Raw genomic sequence first — 27,244 nt, 5'->3', positions numbered from 1 at the left:
GTCAGATTGTCTGGGGATGATTCTTTACTGCTCTGTCAGATGAGCAGCTTGTGAGTGCATTAACCGAAGGATCGCTGGTAAGCAGAGCTACCCCAAAGTGAATTCTCAGACTAAGGCAAGTATTGGAAAGACATAGATGAAACTCTAAGACTTAAGGTATATTGAGTATGGCCATTTCTGCAATGATAAAAAAATGGTTACTTACTTTTAAAAAATCAAGAAAGGCTGGCTTAGTGGCACACATTTTCTTTATAACACCCATGGCAGTGCTGAAATTATTCACATACTCACTATAGGCATCCAGAACCATAGATTTGGAAAACTGTAAAAAAAAAAAAAAAAAAACAGATAATGCATTTAAAATAATTTAAAATATATGAGGAGTAAAGAAAAAAAGACAGATGCAAACAGCCACTCCTAAATGCAGTACATAAAATATTAGCTCAAGTCTAAATATATTATCAATTTCTTTAAACTTATATATATTTACACACACATACATTTTGCATAAAAGGTGCCTCAGAAATGTGACTGTATTACAAATGGTTGTACACACCTTGTTCCAATCTGTATTTAATTGAAATTAGCAGTGACAAAATAGTTACCTTTCAGAATATATCTCAAAATTAAAAACTGAAATATGTTAGGTAGCTTATGACCACTACCTGCATTAATATTAAATGTCTCAGTACACACTATTAAGGCCATGACACATTAGATGGCTTTAACTATGATTTTCAGTTTTAGCCTTCATTTACATCATCTTAGTTAGTTGCATGAAATCGTCAGCATGCGCCTGTGAAGGTCAGTCATCTAGTCTGACATACCCAGTAACTCACTCCAACTAGTCACTAACCTGCCCCGACAAGTTTGATTTTGTCTTCAGGCTCTGTGTGCATGAGAGCTAACAACCAAAGAATGCTCAGCCTGAAGTAAAATATGTATAATTCATCATCAATGAATAAGGAACACAGTTATTTTGGACCTCTCAAACAGAGGAGAAGCTTGTCTTTCTGATGTTTCATGTTTTACATACCAAACCTTAGTTGGTACTCTCTCCTGCTTTTTCACAACTTCTAGAAGGGCCTGAACAAGATTCTTGGTAATACATTATTCAACTCTGTGAAGAGCTTCAATAACAATGAACTTTATGGAAGAATGCATCTTTACTTCACACTTAGACTACGAACTTCGTGGTTTTTTCAAGGTGTCTATTGACTGCTCAGTTGTTTGCCTCACAAGCATCCTTCTTGTTTGGATGCTAAAATTATCCAGACATTACTATCTACCCAGTGTGCTGAAACTTCAATTTTTTGATTATTAGACCAACAATGTCCAAGAAGTTTGGCATACTTTCGTATTTTTCTTTTAATCTATGCATTTTATGACTTCCATAGAGCATTTGGTAGTATTCATCTTCTTGTCTTTCTTTCAGATTCTCTGAAGTGTGACCAACATGAAATAGAACACAGGCAAAATCGTAAATGGTAAGTAAAATCATTAAGTTACCAGAATGCTGAATACTTATACTGTGTGCAGATGTGTTTCATATCAAGTCAGCTGTTAGGTTATAATAAACATCAATTAACTTATTACTTTACATAATGCAGATGTTGTTTAACAAGACAACTGTGGCCTAGTTATTCATTACAAAATTCAAACACAAAAGCCATCAGAAAATTTCACAATAATATTAATCTTAATGCTAAATATGTATCGTATGTGTAACATGACTTTTTAAAAATGTTGTCACCTGTTTTTATTAACAACATAAGTTACACACTTACCGAAGCAACAAAAACATCACCAATCATTTCAGAACCATCCCATTCTCCAACCCGGCTGGCTAATGCTATTTGGAACAAAGAATGACATTGCAAAATCTCCTTGATCCGACAGAAAATAATTTTTAACTTCCTTTCACTTATCAATTTTGGTTCCATTTCAGATAAAGGCTTTTCATAATTCTGTTAAAATATAAAAGATATAAAAGGTAAAATAACTTTAAAAAGTATTTACACTTTCCAGAAGAAGAAAGACAGTGTGAGGATAGTAAAGGGGTAGCAAGAGACTGGACTGCAAGCCCTCTTGGCTGACTAGTGTCAGCATATGGCCATTTATTGGGGAAGCTGAGGTGAGGCTGTTAATTCATAAGTGAACTCCTCAGTAGTCCTGGAAGGAAATAATTATTCTCCAGGTTTACTGCTAGAGGGCAGCATACAGCCCCTTACGTGGAGAATGGGTCACCATGACACTGTTGTACTGAACAGGAACATCAGAGGTAAAGTGACAATTGGAGCCAATAAAGCTTGGTGCACATAGATTATATAATGTGGTCTGCTGGGGAAGGAAAATCAGGGATCCAGGCTTGCCAAAAGCCTAAATAAATTGATTACGATGGATGTATTACAAGACTGACCCTAAAATCACAGAGGAATATGGCAAAAAAAGAGGATGATGCCAAAACAATAGGCCATTTAATGCTAACCATTCTCACTATGACGTGCTGTCTTGAAGCGCCTTTAACTATCAACGCATTCCACTACCATGAACTTAGAGGCATTACTGAAGATCTTTTTTGCCCATAGCCATTAGACTGTATAAAGATATTTATTTATATTATTACATCATTCTCATTATATTGTGTGGAGAGATCTAGGAATTCTACTTAATTCATAGTTTGAACTCTGTTTTTATTGTTTTGTACTATGCTTTTATTTTTTATGTTGCTATTGAAGCAAGTGAATTTCAACTCAAGGATCAATAATACACATTGACATACAGTATCTATAGCTGCCACCAAGTCTTGAGCCAAGCTAGGGTAAAAGTTTAGCTGGTGGGAGGACGAGAAGCTAGGGTCAAGGAAAGAGTATCAAAGAGTGATAAAATATGTTCTTTTAGGCTGGTGCATAGAGATATATGTACATTGGTTAACTTAATAGCCCACACTGTGAGGTAATTCATTAAAATTCATTAAAGAACCTTCTTTAGATCTGCAGTTTTCTGCTGCTTTACTAAATGTAGACACTGTAATACTATCATTCTGCTTTTAAATGTTATGATATCCAGATGTCAGCAGAGGTTTTCTTTGTGTTCAGAGTAGTAGGTGTTCTTGGTTTATTATTTTTTGTGCATTTTTCTATATTCAATTCTTCCTGTTGCTTATCTTGTTATCCAATACATCTAGACTCCTGGGTTTAATGTGGTCAGTGGGTCACCAAAAAAAAAAGATATAATAAAAATCACTTAAAGAAAAATTATCCTTACTTCCAAAATACGTCTCAGGGCATCCAAGTAGTTTTTTTCACTCTCCAGAATGGAGCCAAGAATGTATCTTCTGACAATCTAAAGAAAATACAAGGCACATTAATTATCAAGAATTATATATTATAATATATTTATATATTATAATTATTCAAACTAATTTAAAGTTCACTAGTGAATTTTTAAACATGACATTAGTGACTTTAGTCCATCCAGAATAAGCTCCAGTGAATTTGTATTTTATGTTAGTTAATGTTTCTGGAACACCATATATCTGCAATATCTTTCACATTGTTTGAAGGAAAAAATAAAGATGAAATAAAAATTTCAGGAGCAGGTCAATCATGTGCATTTTTGGTTTAAAAGTCTAAATTAATTTGAAGAAATCCTATATTATATAAAAAAGCAATGACAACAATGCTAAAATGAATTCTACCCATTCTTATAACTTAGAACTGTCATTCTTTTATAATACCATAATTTTAACGTAATTTTCAGCAACATTGTCCTCACAGGTGGCGCAGTGGTAGTGCTGCTGCTTTGCAGTAAGGAGACTGTGGAAGATTGTGGGTTCGCTTCCTGGTTCCTCCCTGTGCGGATAGTGCTTTGAGTACTGAGAAAAGCGCTATATAAATGTAATGAATTATTATTATTATTATTATGACATACATAAAGATGCTATGAATAAAATATTCCGTTTCAGATGTGGCTGCTTTTCAAGCATGTATTAACCCATCAACATAAACAATTTCAAGTGTTTGTCTACTGTTCTAAACATACAGAACTAAAATGACACAAAGGACCTTTGGCTCTTAAGGATTTTCTTTCTCTGTAAATGGCCTACTAAATCACCTGCTGTTGAGATAATCCTTCTGGCATTGGTGTCATCACTGGCTCTGTATTGGTACAATCAACTTCAATAAATACATTTGTCTCCTCCTCTTCCAAGCATACTGACTTTCGGTCTGGCAGAAAAAAACATGCAATTAATGTGTAGGTATATAATCAAGCAACACATAAAACAAGAATATGTTATTAAGTATTCAAAATAAAATGTAAATACTGTATATGACATTAAGGTCTCTGATATGCAAAAAATACATTTTTATTGTTGCAACAAAGAAACACATTGGATTCTGAGCACAGGATGACACTACATTTTTTTGGAAAACATCAGTTTTAGTGATAATCAAAATATCAATACCACATATGACATATATTTTTATAAACCATCTTTTTATAGCAAGCATCCTGCCAAGTCACTTTACAAGTGTAGACCTAAAGTATAACTATTAACATGTATTTTTCCCTTATGAATCACTAGTGACGGTGATGTGGGGATTGAACTGGCAAACAAAGCCCAACAAGTTAACAAAGACAAAGTCAAAGACCACACAAAAGTATAAAGTATTTTAAATTCACTCCTAGCACATAGCTCGGCTCCTCATGCGCAGACCCCAAAACATGACTAATCAGCTTGGAAGGATGTCACAAATGGAAAAGCTGAAGTAAATTATAGGCATGAATACATAAGACCTGTCCTTAGGATTTTACTCATTCCAATATAGAAAATAAAATACTTGTGAGCCATGTCTATGATAATCCAGTATTTCCAGGTCCTTTTCTTTCATACAGTGGAGCACTTCTAGTATACGTTTTATTCCTGGTACAGTGCTCCAGAACACCTCTAAGTACCTTCAATTCTGTAAAACTAAAGATTTCTAGAGCAGCAATTATACTAAGAAATGCACAAATAAAGCATATACATTTGCAAAATATTATTAGTCATGAGAATAACTCATAAGAGGATTAGTAGGTAACTTATAGTGTCACCATAAAGTTGAATTCAATACAACATGAAATTGAATATTCATATAGGAAAGTTTCACATTAATGAAAAATTGCCCTGCAACATAATATTAGATTAGAATATACTGTGTTCTTGCAAACCTTAAATTCTTCTGTTTCTATGAAAGCCAAAACACTTTCAGAAAATAAGAATATTTGGGGAAAAGAGCTAATAAAGGACAACTGAAATTGTTATTAAACCAAAGTCCAGTTTGCATAATTTTGTTGATCAAAACTTAATGTTTGCCGGAATAAATATATGTCCAATTAAAAGTGGAGATGGAAAGAAAACCTACATGCATTACCTTGTATAAAACTTTTTGTTTTTATGTAAGAGCGCCCTCTTTTGACAACTGCTTTTGTTTTCTCCAGCCCATCTTTGGTACCTTCTTTTGCTGCTTTGACCAACTTTTGCATCTTTAATAAAATATAAACATAAATGTTAAAAATCGGAACAAGAGAAATATTAGTTATCTTACCTCATCTATCACTTTGGCCTTTTAGCTGTTATTTTATTACATACAAATTACACCACTGGATCAGCTTTGAAAACTACTACTCCACTGTCCTTTTTTCAGTCATCCTGTCTGCTAGTCAGCATCAAATTAGTCCAGCGCCTGTATTCTACATGATAGCAACCAGCCCTGAAGATTTCACTTCACTGAAGGGAGCACTCATGTATAGCTAAATTCTTCTTCCTCTTCATTTTTTCCCACTTCTATGTGGGGTTGATGTGCTTGATCAACCTTCTCACTATAGCTCAGTCCTGCACCAACTACCCAGTCAGATCATTTTCCTTCAGATCTTCTTTTACTTTACCCATCCAACTCTGCTTTGGCCTCTCTTGGTTTCTCTTCCCCTGTACTTCCATTCCTATCGCTCTTTAACCCACATATTCATCATCTCTCATCATTACATGTCCATATCACTTCAACCTACTTTCCTGTACTTTCTTTGATATCTCTCCCTCTTTTGTTGTACCTCTCACTCTTAAATCAAAGCTTTGCTCAGTCAAAGTGTGTTGAGCTGCAAAACAAGCAATGAAAGAAAACAGAAAGTGTACCGATGAGCTGAAAACTACTGCACAAAAATAGTAAAGAAATTAAAGTTTAGTGGTCTTGACAGAGTGTAGGCGCATTGTACAAAGTAAGCACTGTGAACAATTCTCAGTTAAAACATAGTTAAGTATAGATTATACCATTTAGTAAATACAGAAATGATACACATATAAATGCAGGTTTGTTAAAATATACATAGAATAAGACAGAAACTTAAACATAAATGTAAACCAACAACATCTGTTCATTAATTAACTGATGAACTAATGAGACAGGAAGTCACTGGAAACATTGTAGAATACAGTGGGGCAACAAAGAAACATATCAATTATTTTTAAGATTTTTTTAAAATTGCTTTTATCAATTACTAATTAAATTCATTAATCCACTTTCTGAACCCACTATAGAAATGCAGGGTGCATAGATTAGTAACATGTACAAAATAATGCAGCAGCACATATAAGAAACAACTGAATCACAAAACTGCATATTTAAGAACTGTATAAAGCTATCACAAATGGTTTAAGATATTTATTTATTCAAATGTTAGACTTTGTGGAAGCAGTTATAATTAAGGACACTAGGCAATACATATATCACTTTATTAGCTGAACTTTTAGTAAACTTATTTTTGTCCCATATCTGCTCAAATATTAAATCCTGGTTTAATCAGTCTGTCAAAAAACAGCTGTCTGCTAAACCTTAGCATCATCTCTAATGTAACTGCTTTCTTATATGCCAATAAAGTTCATTTTCATGCAGTATCCTTAAGACCAGATTGGCTCACAGCATTGGAAAAAAACCACTTGCATAAGTTGTAAACAGCAGCTACTCAATCGATTGCAACTAGTGCAGAATGCAGCTGGTAGAATCTTAACTAGGAAAAGAAAATCCGAGCACATTTCTCCAATTTTGATGTCACTACATTGGTTACTGGTGTCATTTAAAATTGACTTTAAAATACTGCTTATGGTTTACAAAGCCTTAAATTATCTCGCTCCATCTTATATTTTGGAATGTCTTACACCTTACACTCCAAATCATAATCTTAGATCTTCTAATGAGTGTCAACTTATAATTCCAAGAGCTAAACTTAAAAGAAGTGGTGAGGCGGCTTTCAGCTGTTATGCACCTAAAATCTGGAATAGCTTATCAATAGGAATTCGCCAGGCTAATACAGTGGAGCACTTTAAAAAAACTACTGAAAACACATTACATTAACATTGCTTTCTCATAGTTTCATCTTAGTTTAATCCTGATGCTCTGTATATTCAATTAATTATCATCATTATTCATGGTATTCATATTCAATATCCGTACTAACCCCTACTTTCTCTTCTGTTCTTTGTCCAGTTTTCTGTGGTGGCGACCTGCACCACCACCACCTGATCAAAGCACCGTGATGTCCCTACATTGATGGATTAAAGGCCAGAAGTCCACATGACCATCATCATCAAGTTCTTCCATGAGAACCTTGAATACAATGAGGACTGATTGAGGTCATTTATGTTAGGTAGAATGCCTAGAGGGGGCTGGGCGGTCTCGTGGCCTGGAACCCCTTCAGATTTTATTTTTCTCTCCAGCCGTCTGGAGCTTTTTTCTTTTCTGTCCTCCCTGGCCATCGGACCTTACTTTTATTCTATGTTAATTAGTGCTCCCTTATTTTAATTCTTTTTTATTTTGTCTTTTTTCTCTTTCTTCATCATGTAAAGCACTTTGAGCTTCATTATTTGTATGAAAATGTGCTATATAAATAAATGTTGTTGTTGTGTTACTCCAGCACAGTTTACTGTACAATATCACTTCTGACAAATAAATTTATGAAATGATTAATGTATGAAAAACAGTCAGTTTCTTTAGAAAAGTTAATTATTTTTTACCCATCTGCAGACCTTGCCCTGAATCTGTGCCTATTCTATTTATAATTTTTCTGTAATGCTATACATTAAGAAATTAATTTTAGAAAACAAAATAAAATTATATATATATATATATATTATATATATATATATAATATGTGTGTGTGTGTATATATATATATATATATATATATATACACACACACACACATATTATATATATATATATATATATATATATATATATATATATATATATATATATACACATCCATCCATCCACACACACACACACACACACACACACACACACTATATATATATATATATATATATATACATATATATATACATATATATATATATATATACATATACATATACATATATACATATACATATATATATATATATATATATATATATATATATATACACACACACACACACACACACACACACACACACAGTGGAACCTCGGGTCACGACCGTAATTCGTTCCAAAACTCTGGTTGCAACCCGATTTCGTCATGACCCGAAGTAATTTCCCCCATAGGATTGTATGTAAATGCAATTAATCCGTTCCGGACCAAACGAGCTGTATGTAAATATACACTCTCTCTCGCTCGCTTGCCCTCTCTCTCTCTCTCTCATTTGCGCTCTCTCTCTCTTGCTCGCTCGCTGCACAAGGAATGCACGCGGAAATCATTGGCGCGTACGAACCGGAAGGTTAGGGTATTATATATATATATATATATATATATATATATATATATATATATATATAAATACCAGTAACGGTGCACTGCATGATACCGTTCAGTGAATATGCTTGACTTGAGAATTCAAAGTCAATTGTAACATTATCAAACTTTATCTGCTTTCTTCAAAGAGTTTGATAAATGCAGACCTCACACCTTTTTCTGTCATATGTCTATAGAAAGGAGCTACCGGACAGCAGTAGATCTCATAGAAATGCATTCAGAAAAAAAAAAATATATATATATATATATATATATATATATATACAGTATATATTGATATGGATATTTTTGAAATGTTTTAAGGAATGACTGCATAAGAGTCCTGAACTACTTCAGAGTTACCAGAAAAAAACTCAATATGGACTGAATATTTTCAGTTGGAACCATTCATTTGACCTCAGATTCATGCTTCAGATACCAATGTTTAAAGAAGAGCTTGTGTACCCTCCTGATTTAATATATGTATTTCACAGGTTAAAAAAAGGACTGGAAAGGAATTCTTTAGATTATTTTTTTGTGAAGCAGTTGCTGCATAAAGCATTAACACAATAATGGAGAGAGAAATGTGAATGCATCGTCACTACTTCGTCTTTATTCTGTACATGTTGACAAAGCGCTCCATTATTTATTCAAACTGTACTATGGCCCTGTGACACTCTGTGTTGTGGGAAAGATGACACCAGACTACACACTGGGCGTCTTGTAGTTCGGGACCAATCAGCATCAGAAATAAGAGGTGCCATACAGGGAGGCATGAACTCAAAAAGACGGTATTGCAAAATAAAAGTGGGTTTTTATTTTTAGGTGCATGTAAATAAGCATCAGGTGTGCTTTCTAAGGGCTCATTTATACTTCATGCTCAGAATGTGTACGCACATGCATCATGGCTGCCACGCGTTACCCACATTCATTTGACACGTCCGCTGACCACGTTCACAGAATTTAACGCAAAGAGTGTGCGAGTTGCAGTACCAGCAAAAAGTCAGGGGCTGCAGTGTGATAAAAGTCGGAATGCAACGTCAGAGTCTCTGTTTACTATCTACATGTGACAGAAAGCCTCTGCTGCTCCAGGATCGATGTGTGTGCTTCGATGCTTGATGAATTTTTCAATGTGGTGAAGCAAAATGCTGACATACAAATGCATTCGTGGTGCTTTTATATTCAAGTGTCTCATATTCCCCAATGTAATGACACGATACATTTTAAAACTCTCACATACCATCTTCTGTGCCATCTTAATTTTTATTTTTTTTTTTTGCACCTTCACTATAGCATCAGAATGTACGGCAGCATATTTGAGCTATAATCTCGAAATGTCCACTTTAACCTCGTAGTTTACTTTATCATTAAAGTAGACCGTCATAAACATCATCTTAAAGCCGACCCAGTTGTTAATCACTACATGCTTCTTGGGCTTCCTCCTGAACTGAAAACAGCAATTGTCACACGCAGGACACATCACATTTATGATATTCCAACTCTCTGCATATTTAGAATCCTTAGATTTATACTTGATATAATTTTCATAATGAAATGCACTAAAGTATCTGTTATATTTTACAGAAAAGCCATTAACTTCATTTAAATAATGAATACTGATAATAATTACACATGTAGTGACAGCACGGTGGCAGAGCGGTAGCACTGCTGCCTTGCTGGAAATCATGTCCCTTCTGTTCCCTGCCAGGAACTTGCATATCTTCCTAGATGGGTTTCCATAGTGTGCTGTGTGCTCCAGTTTCCTTCCAAAGACATGAAGTTTTGGGGATTTGGTAATGCTAAAATTTGTGTATGTGTATGCTTGTGTTCACCTTGCAATGAGCTGATACCCAGTCTGGGGATTTTGTTTCTTTCTCGCACCTGATGTTTAATGGAATGGGCACTTCCCTGGACTGATGGATGTAATCATTAAACATCCTTTTCAGAGATATTGTGGCAAGGTATCTTTGGAATTTAAGGGATTTTTCAGGCAATTCACAACACAGCAAAGCCGAACGTTTTCTCACCATGATGATATCTTGCACTGCCACCTGGTGGAATCTTCCAGATTTACGTAAAGTATGTGCACAAGTATAAACAGTAAAACAGTTACCCACTGACATAAAACAGGTGAGTTAGGATTCTTCCAGTTGAGCAAGATAAGTTTCTTCCAGTTGAGCAAGATAAGTCTATGTGCCAATAGTGTAGTAAAGGCAATCACAGCTGGTTTGCCCTCCACTTTAAGCCCATCTGGAAGTACATCAAACACAGCTGTTAGTGGATTAGGAGAGATTGTGACACAGTAGCTGTCTGAAAGGTATTTAAAGATTTTGGTCCAAAATGATATTAATTAGGTGCACGTCCAAAACATATGGCTCAATGAGGCTGACACGTGATTGCAATGTTTGCAGGTTGGATCTTACCCTGGAAACAATTTGGACAGTTTTAAATGAGACAGATGTGCTCAATAGATGATTTTAAGTTGAATAATTGTATGCTTTGCGCATATGGAAACAGAGTGAACTCTGTGCATTACTATCTTCCACTCCTTTTCTGAAATGTTGAGTCAGAGATCATTTTCCCACTGTACTTTGGGATCTTTGAAAGGGAGGGACTTTAAAATGTTTTTATATATTACAGAAATGCTGTCGTAGTCCTCAAGACTGAACAATATTTTTTCCGGAATCGAAGTAGGTGGGAGGTGAGGAAAATTGGGCAGGTTTTGTTTAGCAAGGTTTCTAATTTGAAGGTAGTGAAACAAATGTGTTGCTGTAAAGTTAAATTTGGAGTGTGATTGTTCGTGGGATGCAAAGATGTTGTCTATGTACATATATATCCAGGTGATTTAATCCTGAAAGGTTTCCAGACATTAAAAACTATGTAAGTTTGAGAGGGTGGAAAATGGTGGTTATCGTGTAGAGGTGCCACAGATAAAAGTTTCTCTATCTTGAAGTACTTCCTACTGTGGTTCCATATTCTGAGTGAATGAAGCACAATTGGGTTGTTAGAATATTGGTGATAACTTGTACTTATTGGGGGACAAAGCAAGGAATATAAAGAAGTACTGCAGGATTTTATTTCTATTGCAGAAATAAATAATGTGTATGTTCATCTATTTGTGTCAATGTCCAGGTTTGTATAGCTTGTATATTTGCCGCCCAGTAAAAAAATTGAAAGTTAGGTAGAGCCATGCCACCTTCTGTCTTAGGTCTTTGTAGGGTCACCGTTTGGATATGTGGATGCTTTGAATCCCAAATAAATGAGGTTATGATTGAATCTAACTTCATAAAAAATTTTTGATGTATATTGAAATGTTTTGAAATAGAAAAAGAAGAAGGTTAGGAGGGATATTCATCTTGACAGTGTTAATTCTTCCAGCTGAAGTGTGATGAAGGGTAGACCATCTATGCAAGTCTTAAGTTTTTCCATGCAGACAGCAAAATTGTTTGATAAAAACTTTATATTTACTTGTGATGTTTACCCCTAGGTAGCTAAATTAATCTGTGATGATAAAAGGGAAGGTGTCTGATATAATATTGTGTGCTAGAGAGTTCACTGGAAAGAGCAGACTTTTATTCAAATTTATTCTGAAACCAGAAAACTTATGAAATTTTGTTAGTGCTGTTAGGACTGCAGGCACAGTATTTTGAGGATCTGATATATACAGTACCATATCATCTGCATATAGAGAAATTTTCTGTTCAAGTCCTTCTCTGATAATCCCCTTTACCTCATAAGCATTTTCACAGTGCTAGTGGTTCAATAGCGATTGCAAAAAGCAATGGTGACAGTGGCATCCTTGTCTAGTATCACATTCTAGTTTGAAGTAGTCTGAAATAATGTTGTTAAAACAAACTGAAGCTTCTGAACTGGTATACAGTAGTTTGATCCATGCAAATATGTTCGGGACAAACCCAAATTTCTCCAATGTAGTGAAAAGGTAGGTCCATCAACCATATCAAATGCTATTTCTGCATCCAACAATAATAATATCTCCGTAATATTATACTTCCTGAGTGAATATATTACATTATACAGGCGCCTAAGATTGGAAGCTAAGTGTCTGCCTTTAATAAATCCAGTTTCGTCTAGTGATATTACAGAAGGAAGCACTTTGTCAGTCCTTCTAGCTAGGACTTTCATTATTCAGAAATGAGATTGGTTTGTATGCTGCACATTGTAATAAGTTCTTATTTTGCTTAGGAAAGACCATAATAATGCTTGGCGAAAAGTTTGAGGTAGAATTTTATTGTCTCTAGCTGTAAATGTTGCTGATAAAAGGGGAGCTAAATTAATTGATAATTGTTTATAAAATTTGACATATAAGGACTTATGGTAGTTTCTAAATATGTGCTTTATATTTTTATGGTCAATGATTTTGTCTCCATCTGTGTTGGTAACTGCTGGAATTGCATTGCAAACTTCCTGCTTATGGATTTGTTGAGCTAAGATCTTATTAGCTTTCTCTCTGTGTTTATAGTAATGATGTTGGGATTTAAAAATGAGTTGTTCTGTTTCTTTAGTTGTCAAGAGGTTCTGCATGCAGAGCATGTCTTTTCCTATGAAGTGCCTCATTTGGACGCCTAGCATGTTCTTGATCTATTCTGGTATTTTCGCTGATTAGCTCTGATAACTTCTTGGTTTGCAATTTATTTTTGTGGGAAAGATATTAAATAATATGTCCTCTTAAGAAATCCTTCAGAGTTTCCCAGAGTATTCCTGCAGATCTCTGAGGATGTATTTGTCTCTAAAATAAAATCAATTTGCTTGGATAGAAATTCTGTACCTTCTTGTCTACTAATAAAAGTGGGTTAAGACGCTAGCTGCAAGATGAGTGTGTGGGGCATAGTGATTTAAGCTCCATGATCAAAGGGGCGTGGTCACAGATAACAATAGTGTTGCACTTACAAGATTTAATTGTGAGCAAGAAATTGTTATCGATAAAGAAATAATCAATTCTTGAGTAACAGTGATGCACTGGTAAGTAGATGGAATATGCTCTTGAGTTTGGGTTTAGATATTTCCAGGGGTCTGACAAATTGTGATCAGTTACAAACTGTGTAATTGTTTTTGCAGTGTTAGATGTCATCGCCCCTGTGGCAGGAGACCTATCTAGGTGTGGATGGTGGTCCACCTTAAATCCATTCGCACCTCTCCATTAGCGTCTTTTGTTTTGCAAATGTGTCGATTAGCACAAGCAGCAAGCACCCTGCTATCCCATTCCCCCCCCCCACCGGAGCTCATCTCAAGCAAAAAGTTCTCCCAACTCAAGTTGTCTTTATCTGCGTGTGAGGTCCTGTGATTTGCATAGGGTAAATAATATATTGTTATTTGTAACACACACATTTCATGTTTGTTCCATGCCTACAACGATCTGGGTAAGTGTAGGATAACAGGAAATGTGAGAAGCACAAGAAATGTTGAACAAATACCTAAAATAGAAACTTTTTTCAAATTATAGTACCAACGACAAAACTTTGACATGGGGTATATAATGTTTGAAGACTGAATAACAAAACGTATAATAAAACAAGTGCGCTTTTATTCAAGAATACAACCGAAGAAAAAGAAATCGGGTGATGGTTACGACACAGATACGACCTCTTGGGTGGCAAAGCGGTAAGAACTACTGACTCATAACCAAGAGGTATGGAGATCGAATCCAGGCGCCGTCCAGAATTATCATTTTGAGTAGGAGCTGCTCTTATTGTTACTACTGCACAATAAAAACATACATTTGATTTGAGTCTGTAACCGCCAGTGTAAATGTATGGTGCCTATAAAGGTTATCATTTTTTTAAAAATTTATTCAGTTTTATTCTCTCAGTCACATTCACGCTCCCCCAGATCTGACACTGCCGTTTTCAAATAAAGAGTGCTATAACAGAGGTGAGCTCAGATGAGGATGAGGGTTCTATATCGAAGAAAGGGAACAGAAGTCCTCCCTGCAAGAAACATCCACTCACATATAAGAACAACGCAGCTGCACCAGGCATAAAGGTGAAAGATGGCACCGTTTGGATGAAGCAACAGGTTGGGCCCACACGTGTCTTTCAAAGAAAAAGCAGGGCTTACAGAGCTTGCCAAAATTAAAAGGATAGATAAGAAATAGCTTGCTCTCCTTCTCACCCCCCCCCCTCCCATTTTGCCTCACCACATGAGGCTAGACCACACTTCATAAAGTTCAAGTCCTCTACATACGGACAGACAAAGCATGTCCAAAACAAAACAAGCTCCCAGTAGCAGCATATAAGGATTAAAATAGAGATATCTACTGACAGTGCAGTCCAAATACCATAAACATACAAAATAATCTTAAACAGTCTTGAGAGAGTAAACCCAGGGAATGATGTTAAACAGTAGCCTTGCATAAGCAGATAACGTTTGATAGTAAGCCCTAATACAATAAACCAAGGGTATGATGTTAAGTAGTCGCCTATGAAAAAAAAAAAAAAGAAAAAAATTACACATACAGGTGCTGGTCATAAAATTAGAATATCATGACAAAGTTGATTTATTTCAGTAATTCCATTCAAAAAGTGAAACTTGTATATTAGATTCATTCATTACACACAGACTGATGTATTTCAAATGTTTATTTCTTTTAATTTTGATGATTATAACTGACAACTAATGAAAGTCCCAAATTCAGTATCTCGGAAAATTAGAATATCAATTAAGACCAATGCAAAAAAAGGATTTTTAGAAATGTTGGCCAACTGGAAGGTATGAACATGAAAAGTATGAGCATGTACAACACTCAATATTTAGTTGGGGCTCCTTTGGCCTGGATTACTGCAGCAATGCGGCGTGGCATGGAGTCGATCAGTCTGTGGCACTGCTCAGGTGTTATGAGAGCCCATGTTGCTCTGATAGTGGCCTTCAGCTCTTCTGAATTGTTGGGTCTGGCGTATTGCATCTTCCTCTTCACAATACCCCATAGATTTTCTATGGGGTTAAGGTCAGGCGAGTTTGCTGGCCAATCAAGAACAGGGATACCATGGTCCTTAAACCAGGTACTGGTAGCTTTGGCACTGTGTGCAGGTGCCAGGTCCTGTTGGAAAATGAAATCTGCATCTCCATAATGTTAGTCAGCAGTAGGAAGCATGAAGTCCTCTAAAACTTCCTGGTAGACGGCTGTGTTGACCTTGGACCTCAGAAAGCACAATGGACCAACACCAGCAGATGACATGGCACCCCAAACCATCACTGACTGTGGAAACTTTACACTAGACCTCAAGCAACATGGATTCTGTGCCTCTCCTCTCTTCCTCCAGACTCTGGGTCCTTGATTTCCAAAGGAAATGCAAAATTTACTTTCATCAGAGAACATAACTTTGGACCACTCAGCAGCAGTCCAAAGGCGAGACGCTTTTGACACTGTCTCTTGTTCAAGAGTGGCTCGACACAAGGAATGCGACAGCTGAAACCCATGTCTTGCATACGTCTGTGCGTGGTGGTTCTTGAAGCACTGACTCCAGCTGCAGTCCACTCTTTGTGAATCTCCCCCACATTTTTGAATGGGTTTTGTTTCACAATCCTCTCCAGGGTGCGGTTATCCCTATTGCTTGTACACTTTTTTCTACCACATCTTGTCCTTCCCTTCGCCTCTCTATTAATGAGCTTGGACACAGAGCTCTGTGAACAGCCAGCCTCTTTAGCAATGACCTTTTGTGTCTTGCCCTCCTTGTGCAAGGTGTCAATGGTTGTCTTTTGGACAACTGTCAAGTCAGCAGTCTTCCCCATGATTGTGTAGCCTACAGAACTAGACTGAGAGACCATTTAAAGGCTTTTGCAGGTGTTCTGAGTTAATTAGCTGATTAGAGTGTGGCACCAGGTGTCTTCAATATTGAACCTTTTCACAATATTCTAATTTTCCGAGATACTGAATTTGGGACTTTCATTAGTTGTCAGTTATAATCATCAAAATTAAAAGAAATAAACATTGGAAATACATCAGTCTGTGTGTAATGAATGAATCTAATATACAAGTTTCACTTTTTGAATGGAATTACTGAAATAAATCAACTTTGTCATGATATTCTAATTTTATGACCAGCACCTGTACATACATACATACACTCATATAATTGTAATTAAAACATAAGCAAAAAGTGTCCGAGAAAGAAATAGAATGTATAATTATGGTACCAGTATCATTGCAAGCAGATCAAACAGCAGGTAATATCTTCTTTTCCATGCCAGGACCGGATGCCACTCACGATCGTATTTCAAATAGTGTCAGGAGCAGTTTTCTTAGCTCTTTTTCTGCTTCCTCTGTAGAGGTTAAAATGTAGGACTTGCCTTGAATGTCCACTTTCAGTTTGGCAGGATACAAGAGGCTGTATCTGATCTCTGCTTTCCGTAACCACTGTTTAATGTTGAAAAAGGAGGCACGTTTAGCAGCCGGTGAGGGTAACAAATCAGTGAAAATACGAATGTGGTTATTTTCAAATATAATTTCTTGCTTGTGTGTGTCCTTTATTTCTTTCCTTATATCATTTATATTAATTTTCCTTAATTTATATCCTTCTTTATTTAATTCTTTAGCTCCTTTATGTACCCCTCAGAGTGGTGGCCATTGCGCTGATCATTACCTGCAGCTCGGACAGATCATTTTGGTCTTCTCTGTGCTCCATGGGTGAAGAGGCAAGCCCAGATGGAGTCGATGTTGCTGACTTGCGAGAGGTAGTTGACAACGCGGACGGCAAGGCCATTTTCAGTTTCAATGAATCTTCTGGAATCGACAAGTTCTCGTGGCACGACTCGTTTACATTTTCGCTTTTGGCTGGAGACGATACAGCAGAGTCAGGTCCTGGGAAATCTGTGCTTTCACCTATCTGCTCCAGGTCACTCTCAGGCAGGCCGTACCTTGAGCATGAGCTTGAACTTGATGACTGTTTAGGCTTGGATAAAGCTTTAGCAGTCTTTTTCGTTTCTTTCTGAGCCTTTTTCTGCCATTCAGGCTTATATATGCTTGCATATACTGTAACTGAACCCCCTCGGGTGAATACTGGATACCTCGGGCTAATAAAAAAGAGAAAAAAATAACACTGCTTCTAACAGAGTTCTGCCTCAGATGTTCATCTCCCGTAATGGACGAGACAAAATGCCCACAAAAACGTTTTAAAGAGAAAAGTCACTGTATATAAAAAAGAGAAAGTGCACCACAAACCTAATTCATATAAATACCTCCACCAAAACTATACTATTACTAGGAGATATTTTTATCTACAGTAAATGTACAAAAAGAAAATATATACAAAAATAAGGCATAAGCTGCTATGCTAGATGTACTTTTTAAATAGAGCCGCACCAAACATTCACTCACCACCAGAAAGATGAACCCTGCAGACAGAAAGCAGCTTTTATACTCTGCACCATTTTGCCAATCAATTGTACAGCACTGCATCACCCTCTAACCAATCACAGGTGACACAGGCACATTCCTACATCATGTCGCATATGTCTCTGCAAGGCCTCTATTAAAATACTGGCAACCTCATGGGTGTGCATGTATGCATATACACATGAGAACAAAGCTTGAGCATGTTCAATTCCATATCTAAGGTAAGTTAAAACCTCTCTTTCTAATCCTATGATAAGATTAACCTCCAGGATCTGTTTTACTTTCCACGGTAAACACTCACACCTCTTTATTTTTATTCCAGCTGCAGGTGACGACAAGCTGCTGTTAAGGAACTGGGCTGTGTATGGAACCATGTAGGCCTCCACGGCACCATGCAGCCTTGACTGCCATCGTCTTGCTGTGTTGCACCTCTGAAGCTGTGCTGAAATGCTAGTGAAAGCATTATCTTGCTTTCTTGTCTACTACACAAGAGAAATAACTACAGTTCTTTCTTTTCTCTCTTTGGTAATGCTCATCTGGCAAATTAGCACAGGCACATACTTCTTGTCTTCGTTTACTAAGGAATATAAAATTCACCAACCTCCTGATAAAAAATGACCACAAAAGACCATGGGGCAAAATACAGAGAAACTGGAGTGGGACTCAGCTTTCTTCAATAAGAATGTATAATTTTTGAAAATTTGGGATGTTAGAATTTAAATGATAACTATTTTATATTTAGTTTTTAGGGTAAAATTTAGAAAATAGTATAATACAATCTGAGTTTTTAAAAAAAATTGCTGAAGGTAACATTTCCATTTTAGTATTGGATATGCCCATGAGTCAGCATCCACATCACAAACTAAGATTTTGTCCTATTTTCCTTAAGCGTTTCAATGGTAAAACCACAAAGGAAGCACAAAGCCTTGCAAGCTAATTTTGGATTTGCAAAAAAAATCTAAAGTGAGCATATCTGTCTGACACTGCTAACATTACTGCTAGCTCTAGCTCTCCAGGCTGTAATTTAAGAGCATTAGGCCTGCCAGCTTAGTCTGCCCAATATAATATTTCTACTGACTGTGTTAGCTCTGTAGACCAGTCTACAATTATCTCCTAGCGGACTGTATATTATGGGTCAAAACTACAAAAATTAACTAATTACTGTTCATCAAAAAGATTGCAAAAAAGTCTTCTGTTCTGAAAAGAGCACATACTGTATTTAACTCTGCAGTAAACTAATGCAGAACTACTGTAGATAGCCATGCACAGGAAGTGGTATGAAAAATATAAGTACTGCAATAGTACATTGCCTAAAAAGCAACAGAGATTAAGCTAAATGAGTTTCTCCCTTATAATGGTAGCTTTCTGAACTTGGCTTTAAGTGTCGATTGAGATTTGATGCATTTTTTTAAACATTGTACTAATGTATCCTACAAAACACACTTATATTAACATTGTGTTGTGTATAGAAGACTTCATGTACAATTGTTTGTAAATTGTATATATTAAAGAAGCTATTTTTAAATCACGAATTCAAAGGTGTTGCAAAATGAATATACACTGAAGACCACTCAATATAATTTTCAAATATTTCAGAATATATAAAAAAAATTTAAAGAAGAGGTATTCTGTTAGATTAACAAGCAACACTAATATAACCTCCATTATAGACTTCTGTACATACATAACAGCTTACTATCTCATTACCTTCTGTTCATGTTTCTGCTTTATCTGTTGCAGTTCTACTGTTCCCACTGTGTTTGCCATTAGATCTTTCACCTTTTTTTCATAATGTTCCTTCAAACGAGTCAAATCTTCTGAAAGCTAAAAAGATGAATGTTTTAAATATTATTTAACAAGCTCTTTAAAAAGGGCAAGCTTAGTTATAAGATGCACATCTTATCCCATGGAGGTAGTAGCAAAAAAGAGAATAAAAGCAAAACTGAGTGACATTATGAACAATGCTGCACATCTTCTCTCTGACACACTAACACTGAGTACTTTCAACCAACAAATTATTTAGCAGAAATGTGTCAAGAAATGCTACTGGAGCTCCTTTATACCAACAACAATACATCTGTATAATGCACCACTGGGACTGTGACATCCAAGTAAGATGGTTTTTTTTATTTTTAATTTTCTTGCTTTATAGTCAATTTGGTATCTGTTCAGACCAAAGTGTGTGTGTCTATTTATTTATTTACTTAACTATTTATGTACTTATTTATTTAAAAAAACTTCTATAAAAAGCTAAATTTCGTCCTGGGGATGGATGGACAGACAGACAGATCTGTCTATCTAAAGAAAAGTTCAGAATAACAAAGTGAGAAATGCATCCAAACTATAAACTACAGATACAATGATTTATGTAGTAATTCCAAAATATTCAGTACAGGATATACAATTAAGTGCTTGATTCTCCAGCTCACTAATACTGTGCCATGGCTTATTAGGTTAAGAAAAAGAAAGAAATCTACCCATTGTACAGAAGCAAAGGTTGTGCTAGAAATGTTAAAAAGAACTACTTTGCCTTCAGCTTAAAATTGCACGAATAAATAAATAAATAATAACATTATTTATATTAAATGAATAGAATGCAGTTTAAACACAGTGATTTAAGAAGCAGTTCCAATGCCTAAAAACACTTATCTTTCCTTTTAATTTTCACAGGACAATTTTAGAGACTGGCGAACAGAGTTAACCAGCAGCATCTGTGACAAAGTTAATTAAAGAAAAGTAGTTTATGCCAACTGTGGGTAAATATTGAAACCTATAGAACACTGATTTTTCTGCTTAAAATTAAAGCTAGTTTAGCAGAACTGTAGCACGGTATTATGTAATATAGTATATGCAATAAGTAAAGTCTGATTAGTTATATTTCTCTGAAAATATTTCAAAGTAATATCATTTTATACTCCACCCCTCAAAAGACATTGCTTTTGTTTTTGGCTGATTTAGTTGAAGAAACAATGATGATGATAAAACTCTCAATGCAAAATTATAGTTTTGGAATAATCTTTTTCAGGAATCCATGTAGCTTAAAGTGCCTCGTGGATGATGGCAAAAAATAGAATAGTGAGGATGACAGCCCTAGGCAATATTTAGGTAAAATATAACAAAACTGCATTAGATAAAAGTACTACATACATGCATTTTCTTTCTGTGAGATTTGCCTCGTAGGAATGAATTTGGAACACCAGATTCATTTTTGTTTTCTGCATCACTATGATCATCATAGCTTTCAAACTCACTGGAGCTCCAGCCGTTGTCAAGGGAGCTATTTCCACCTTCTTCACCAAGTTCAACATCATCATAGATCATTTCATCGGGATCTGTATCAAAAGTGTTTTAAACGTTCACATCAGTACACAGTTATGAATCTTTCATTTAGCTTACTAAGTGCAAGTTTTGTTTTGTTTGTATGTATTTAATTATACACCAAAGTATAATAAGGATTTTATAAGTGACTTTTCTGACTTCTTGGCAGAATTTATGCCAAAATATGACCAAATTTTAATTGTTGGGGATTTTAATATTCATGTCTGTTGTTCTGAGAAGCCTTTGGTGAAGGACTTCTTAGATTTGATGGATTCTTTTAGTCTAATTCAGTCTGTAACTGGTCCCACTCAGAAATGTGGGCATACGCTGGATCTTGTCTTTTCTCGCGGTGTATCTGTTCTTAATCTGGAAATTGGTGATGCAGTATTTTCAGACCATATGCCCGTTTTATTTGATTTTGTTCCTCTCTGTCAATTTACTAAACCGTATGCACCTGTTCGGCGCTGCCGTGCTCTTAAATCTTCCACTACTGCTCAGTTTTCTGATGTTTTTAATTATAAACTGACTTCATAGCCCTCTGTGTCTTCCAATACTGAGGAGCTAACACTTCAATTTAATTCTGTTTGCCAAACTGCTTTGGACTTTGTAGCACCATTAAAAAACAGGAAACTAAGCCCTGCTCCGAGCCGTGGTTAAATGCTAATACCCGTGCATATAGACAGGAGTGCAGGAGAGCTGAGCGGAGGTGGAAAAAGGACAGGTTGCAGGTTTCTTTTGAAATATTGAGAGAAAGTTGGTTGTGTTATCAGAAAGTTTTGAAAGCTGCAAGATCAAAATTTTTTTCTGAAGTTATTGGGTTTAACTCTCACAACCCCCGTGTACTTTTTAACACATTGAGTTCTGCACTTAATGTTCATGAACCTGTCTTTCTGGAAGCCTCTAGGGAAACTTGCGATAAATTTCTTTACTTTTTCTTGAAGAAGGTTGTAAGCACTAGGGCCCTCCTTTCACCACCTTCTCATGATCCATCCATTTTAATACCCTGTTTGGCTGTGTTTCACCACTTTCAGCCTGTCACTTTGTCCTTTTTAAAGGGGCTAGTTTTCAGTATGAATCCATCTGGCTCCCCCCCTTGATGTTGTTCCTCCTCGACTTTTTAAGGAAGTCTTTTCTACCTTGGGTCCTTCTATTCTTACTATTATTAATAGTAGTTTAACCTCTAGTGTGGTGCCTAAAAATTTTAAACATGCTGTCGTGCAACCACTGCTGAAAAAAACGGGTCTGGACCACTCTGTTATGTCTAACTTCAGGCCTATTTCCAAGCTACCTTTTTTGTCCAAACTCTTGGAAAAAGTCATCTATACCCAACTTAAGTCCTTTCTGGACAAACATGCAATTCTGGAAGTGTTCCAGTCTGGGTTTAAAACTCACCGCAGCACTGAGTCCTCTCTGTTAAGGGTTTTTAATGATATTCTTTTGACAGTGGACTCTGGTGACTGTGTACTACTTATGCTTTTGGATTTGACACGATAGACCATGAGATCCTCATCTCTAGGCTGGAGCAGTGGGTGGGCATCAAAGGTTCAGCTCTCCAATGGTTTAGGTCCTATCTTTCAGATAGAAGTTTTTGTGTCAGTATTGATGATTTTACTTCCACCTCTGTTGCCCTCCCCTGGGGGGTACCACAGGGTTCCATCCTGAGACCTCTTCTGTTCTCCTTGTACCTGCTACCACTCGGCACTATTTTTCGGAAACATGGTATTTCCTTTCATCTTTATGCAGATGACTGTCAGGTGTATTTCCCACTGAAGCGCCAAGGTCCATGTTCTGTCCAGCCCCTGCTTGATTGCCTTATTGACATAAGAAGTTGGATGGCACTAAATTTTCTAAATTTTAATGAGAACAAAACAGAAGTCATGCTATTTAGGCCCAATAGCACCAGCGGGACCCCTTGCATCGACCTTTCCACTGTGGCTCAATTTGAGAAATCCATGATCACAAATTTAGGTGTAAAAATGGACTCCACTTTTAAACTTGATAGCCATGTGAATGCAGTGGTAAAATCTTGCTTTTTCCAGTTGAGGCGGCTGTCAAAAATCAAGCCTGTGTTGTCTAAGCGCAACCTTGAAACAGTGATACATGCTTTTATAACATCTCGTCTAGATTACTGTAATGCGCTTCTTTTTGGAATTAGCCAGGCCTCCATGGCTCGCCTACAGCTGGTGCAAAACGCTGCTGCTTGATTTTTAACTGGCACAAGAAAGCATGAGCATGTTACCCCGATTTTGGCTTCCCTCCAGTGGCTTCCAATTCGTTTTCGAATCCATTTTAAGATCCTTGTATTTGTTTTTAAATCTCTTAATGGGTGTGCCCCTCTTTATTTGTCGGAACTGCTGCACCCTTACGTACCATCTCGCTCCCTCAGGTCATCAGACCAGATGCTTTTACGCGTTCCCAGGGCACGATGCAAACTCCGAGGTGATCGAGCTTTTTCAGTTGCAGCCCCAAAACTCTGGAACGATTTGCCATTGCATGTTAGGCAGGCTCCTTCGCTAGCTGCCTTTAAATCCTTTTTAAAAACACATTTTTACTCTCTGGCTTTTAACCCTGCATAATATGTTGGCTATTTGTATACTTTTTATACTTTCTATTAAGAATGTCTTCAACTCTTATGTGTTTATGTGTTGTTTTTCTTTGTACAGCACTTTGGTCAGCCTTGAGGTTGTTTTTAAAGTGCTTTATAAATAAATAAATAAATAATGTAAGATTTGCTGTACAGAAATATATATACATTTGTGTCAAAAAGTGAAATCTCAGTCGGACTAGAATCCCACAAGAGTTAGCTTATAACCAAGAAATTTGTTAAAATAAAAACCTACTGCCGCATCAACTGTTCAAGAGCTACAGATAAAACCTGTGGCGTAACTAGAACTTTAGATTTACATTCATCCTATGACTGGTTGAAATCATGGTATTACACATTTGAATCACAGTTATTTCCTTTTGCTTTAAAGTTTACAACTGAAAATCTTTTAATTAGGAATTCATTTAAACAATTGCAATTGACACTGGTTGGTTATTGTAAATTATTGGATATAATTTCCAGGGTGCAAGAGGCCAGTAATTGGGCTTAAATTAGGATGATGCTAGAAGGCAAACAAACTGGCACGATAAATGAACTGAAACTGAAAAATAAAATATTTAAAAGGAACTGCAGGAGCGGGAGCAGTCTGCTGGCTGGCAGGTGGAGGTACAGATATCCCTTCTCAGATTGTTGAGATATAGCTTCCACACAAAAGAAAACATACACCACAAACACCTCTTATAAAAACCCTTCAAAGGAAAACTGCATGGACATAATGTCAACTAGATGGAATTCTGTAGCCAAACAGTCACTTCTAACCACAAGGGTGATTCAGAGTCTGTCAAAAGTGACCTGAACAGGTGGAATGAATGAAGCTAAAAAGTCGGGTCAAGTTTTTTCTTTTTGGAGGAACAGAGGCCAGAGTTGGTGGGGGTAAATATGTGGGGGGATATAGGAGGTTTCAGAAGTGCTTTAGTGGTATTTTGGAGATGGGCAAGTGGATAAAACACTAAACCTGACAGAAGGTAAACCTGAATGATGGACCAGAGCAGCAGTAAGATGTGTGTATTCATTTGCATTGTTTTTTTGAGTGACCATCGTCTGTGTTACAAAAAAAAAAAAAAAAAACATATACCCCTATTTTGATAAATCCTGTGTACTTGGTAATAATGAGAGTAAGGTGAGACGTGAGGAAGACAATTTTATAGTTACAGAGTACCAATTTTATCTACCTAGCTGGGAATGTTTACTTCTTATACTTTTCCATAGAAAAATATCTTTCAATGTACTGAATACAATACCAGGTGAAGAGTAAAAATTAAAACAGATATTTATTACATTACCTTCAATATATCACAACTTACGGCCATGAATTGGAATAATTAGGTTAGGGTTGAGGATGAACCAATAGATGGACTAAATTATTAATTTAAATTAATGCATAATCATTTTATTACAGCACAGTAATGCATTTGATAAATGGAATTATAAGTTTATATTTATATACAGCTCAAGTACACTAAAAATATGAATACATCTGAAAAACTCTATATGGTCCACATATTTGATTTATCAATATTCATGAAAAATGTACAGTATGTGTGAAAATATAACAACATTAGATGTAATTGGTTGTATTATACTTTTGATTTGACAACAGCATTTAAACATCCTTAGTTTCCGCTTATGTTTCAATGAATGAACCAACATTTCTGACAAGTGAAACTCGTGCGTAGTAAGCTGTTGTGCATCTTCAATACTGCAGTATACTTTACCAAATTAAACTTAATTTTATATTTTAACAGAATATCACAGAATATCATTTGTTCTGTTCATATTACAAAATTTAAGATAAAGCAGTACAAAATAATATTTGTATCTGTGCAATGTAGAAAGCAGATTTGTGTAATACATGTCTTAATAATGGCAAACCTGTTGCTGAGTCTGAACTTTCTCGAGGAACATCATCATAAATAACCTCATCTGGATCTTTAAAAAAAAAAAGAAAAAAGAAACTAAAGTCAATAAATACTGAATGAGTTTACATGTGGAATGATCTTCCATAAACTTTAATACAATGACTTCATATAAAATGTAAACATTTATTAAAAAATAACCTTACAAACTGAATGCTTACTGATGCTGCACCTTGATAATACAACAGTCAAATAAAATAATAACTTGTTCTTTAGAAATTATTATAATGATTTTCTTTTGTTCTTTGGAATGATTCACTTTGTTCTATATTTAAAGCTATTGACACTTACTCTCCATCCATGCTGTATTTGCAGGATCTGCCACCCATCTTGCTAAAGCATCATCTTCTTTGTTTAGTTTATCTCTAATAATAATTAAATAAACATCAAAGAGAAAAAAATTAAGCCAGAGCATTATGATATTAGTTATGAAGAAAGCATGTAAGAAGATACGTATGTGAGATATATATATATATATATATATATATATATATATATATATATATATATATATGTGAGATTTTTGAGAACCCGTCAACCTCTCAACTGTGCTGTGTGCCACGACTCTGTTAACAAAGGCAGGGACTGGTTGTCCACCACTGCTGCAACTGCAAGTTCGCAGGCTCATCATGTAATGCGTCTGTCTCCCAATGGTTGATGTTTATATATGTTTGGGTATATGCTTAAAACCAGCCACTGACCTGGCCTTGCACTCACTTTCTGTTTCCTCTCTTATGCAGGAAGGCTATCTGCTCTTTTAGATCTGAGAATGGAGTGAATACAGGACAACGTCATTGTCACTGCTTGCATGCTGCATGTGTTTCAGTGACAGCTCCCATTTGAATAAATGCTTTGAGAAAGTTTCTGTCTTCACAACAATAAAGCAAATTTATTTTAGAAACCTGGACTCACCTCCTTCTCTCTAGTGCAACTCTGTGGCCCATACATCACAATATGTAGAATTATTTAATCTTAAAGATTATATCTACCTAGTGCAAAGTTGACTCACTCACCAACAAAATTTAGGTAAAAAGCTAAAATTTGGCAGAATTGTACAACTTGGGCAAGTAGTTATCTGCTAAGAAAGGACCTTTTGGTATATAAATATTTAGGGGTAACCACCACCACAACGGAAAAAGTAAATACTGTACTCCAAAATGTCAAAATACTTTGACTGTTGTGATTGAAATTTGGGGACGTATAAGAGAAAAAGAAATTAGACAACACATGTTTTTTATTGTAAATATTTATTAACAAAAGACAGAACCACAAGCCAATAGGGGA

General features: G+C 35.9%; 1 protein-coding gene and 1 long non-coding RNA gene across 2 annotated transcripts in view; one reads left to right on the top strand and one right to left on the bottom strand.

Annotated features, from left to right (window-relative positions):
• The window catches only part of arhgef10 (Rho guanine nucleotide exchange factor (GEF) 10), a 234,779-nt gene that overhangs the window by 148,556 nt on the left and 58,979 nt on the right, over positions 1–27,244 (bottom strand). Inside the window, exons 6-14 of the mRNA XM_028797766.2 lie at positions 26,252–26,325; positions 25,917–25,973; positions 21,269–21,453; positions 19,829–19,945; positions 5,418–5,529; positions 4,117–4,229; positions 3,268–3,345; positions 1,788–1,967; positions 206–322 (exon numbers count right to left, since the gene is read on the bottom strand). Coding sequence (XP_028653599.2) covers positions 206–322; positions 1,788–1,967; positions 3,268–3,345; positions 4,117–4,229; positions 5,418–5,529; positions 19,829–19,945; positions 21,269–21,453; positions 25,917–25,973; positions 26,252–26,325 — 1,033 coding nt within the window. The remainder of the gene's footprint in view (positions 1–205; positions 323–1,787; positions 1,968–3,267; positions 3,346–4,116; positions 4,230–5,417; positions 5,530–19,828; positions 19,946–21,268; positions 21,454–25,916; positions 25,974–26,251; positions 26,326–27,244) is intronic.
• Positions 1–27,244, top strand: part of LOC127527282 (uncharacterized) — a 101,366-nt gene that overhangs the window by 25,142 nt on the left and 48,980 nt on the right. The window lies entirely within an intron of this gene.

This window comes from Erpetoichthys calabaricus, chromosome 3 (genome assembly GCF_900747795.2).
Source record: "Erpetoichthys calabaricus chromosome 3, fErpCal1.3, whole genome shotgun sequence".
Classification (NCBI taxonomy): Eukaryota; Metazoa; Chordata; class Cladistia; order Polypteriformes; family Polypteridae; genus Erpetoichthys; species Erpetoichthys calabaricus.
Note: the sequence above shows the minus strand (reverse complement) of the source record. Positions and strands in the feature narration are given on the sequence as shown.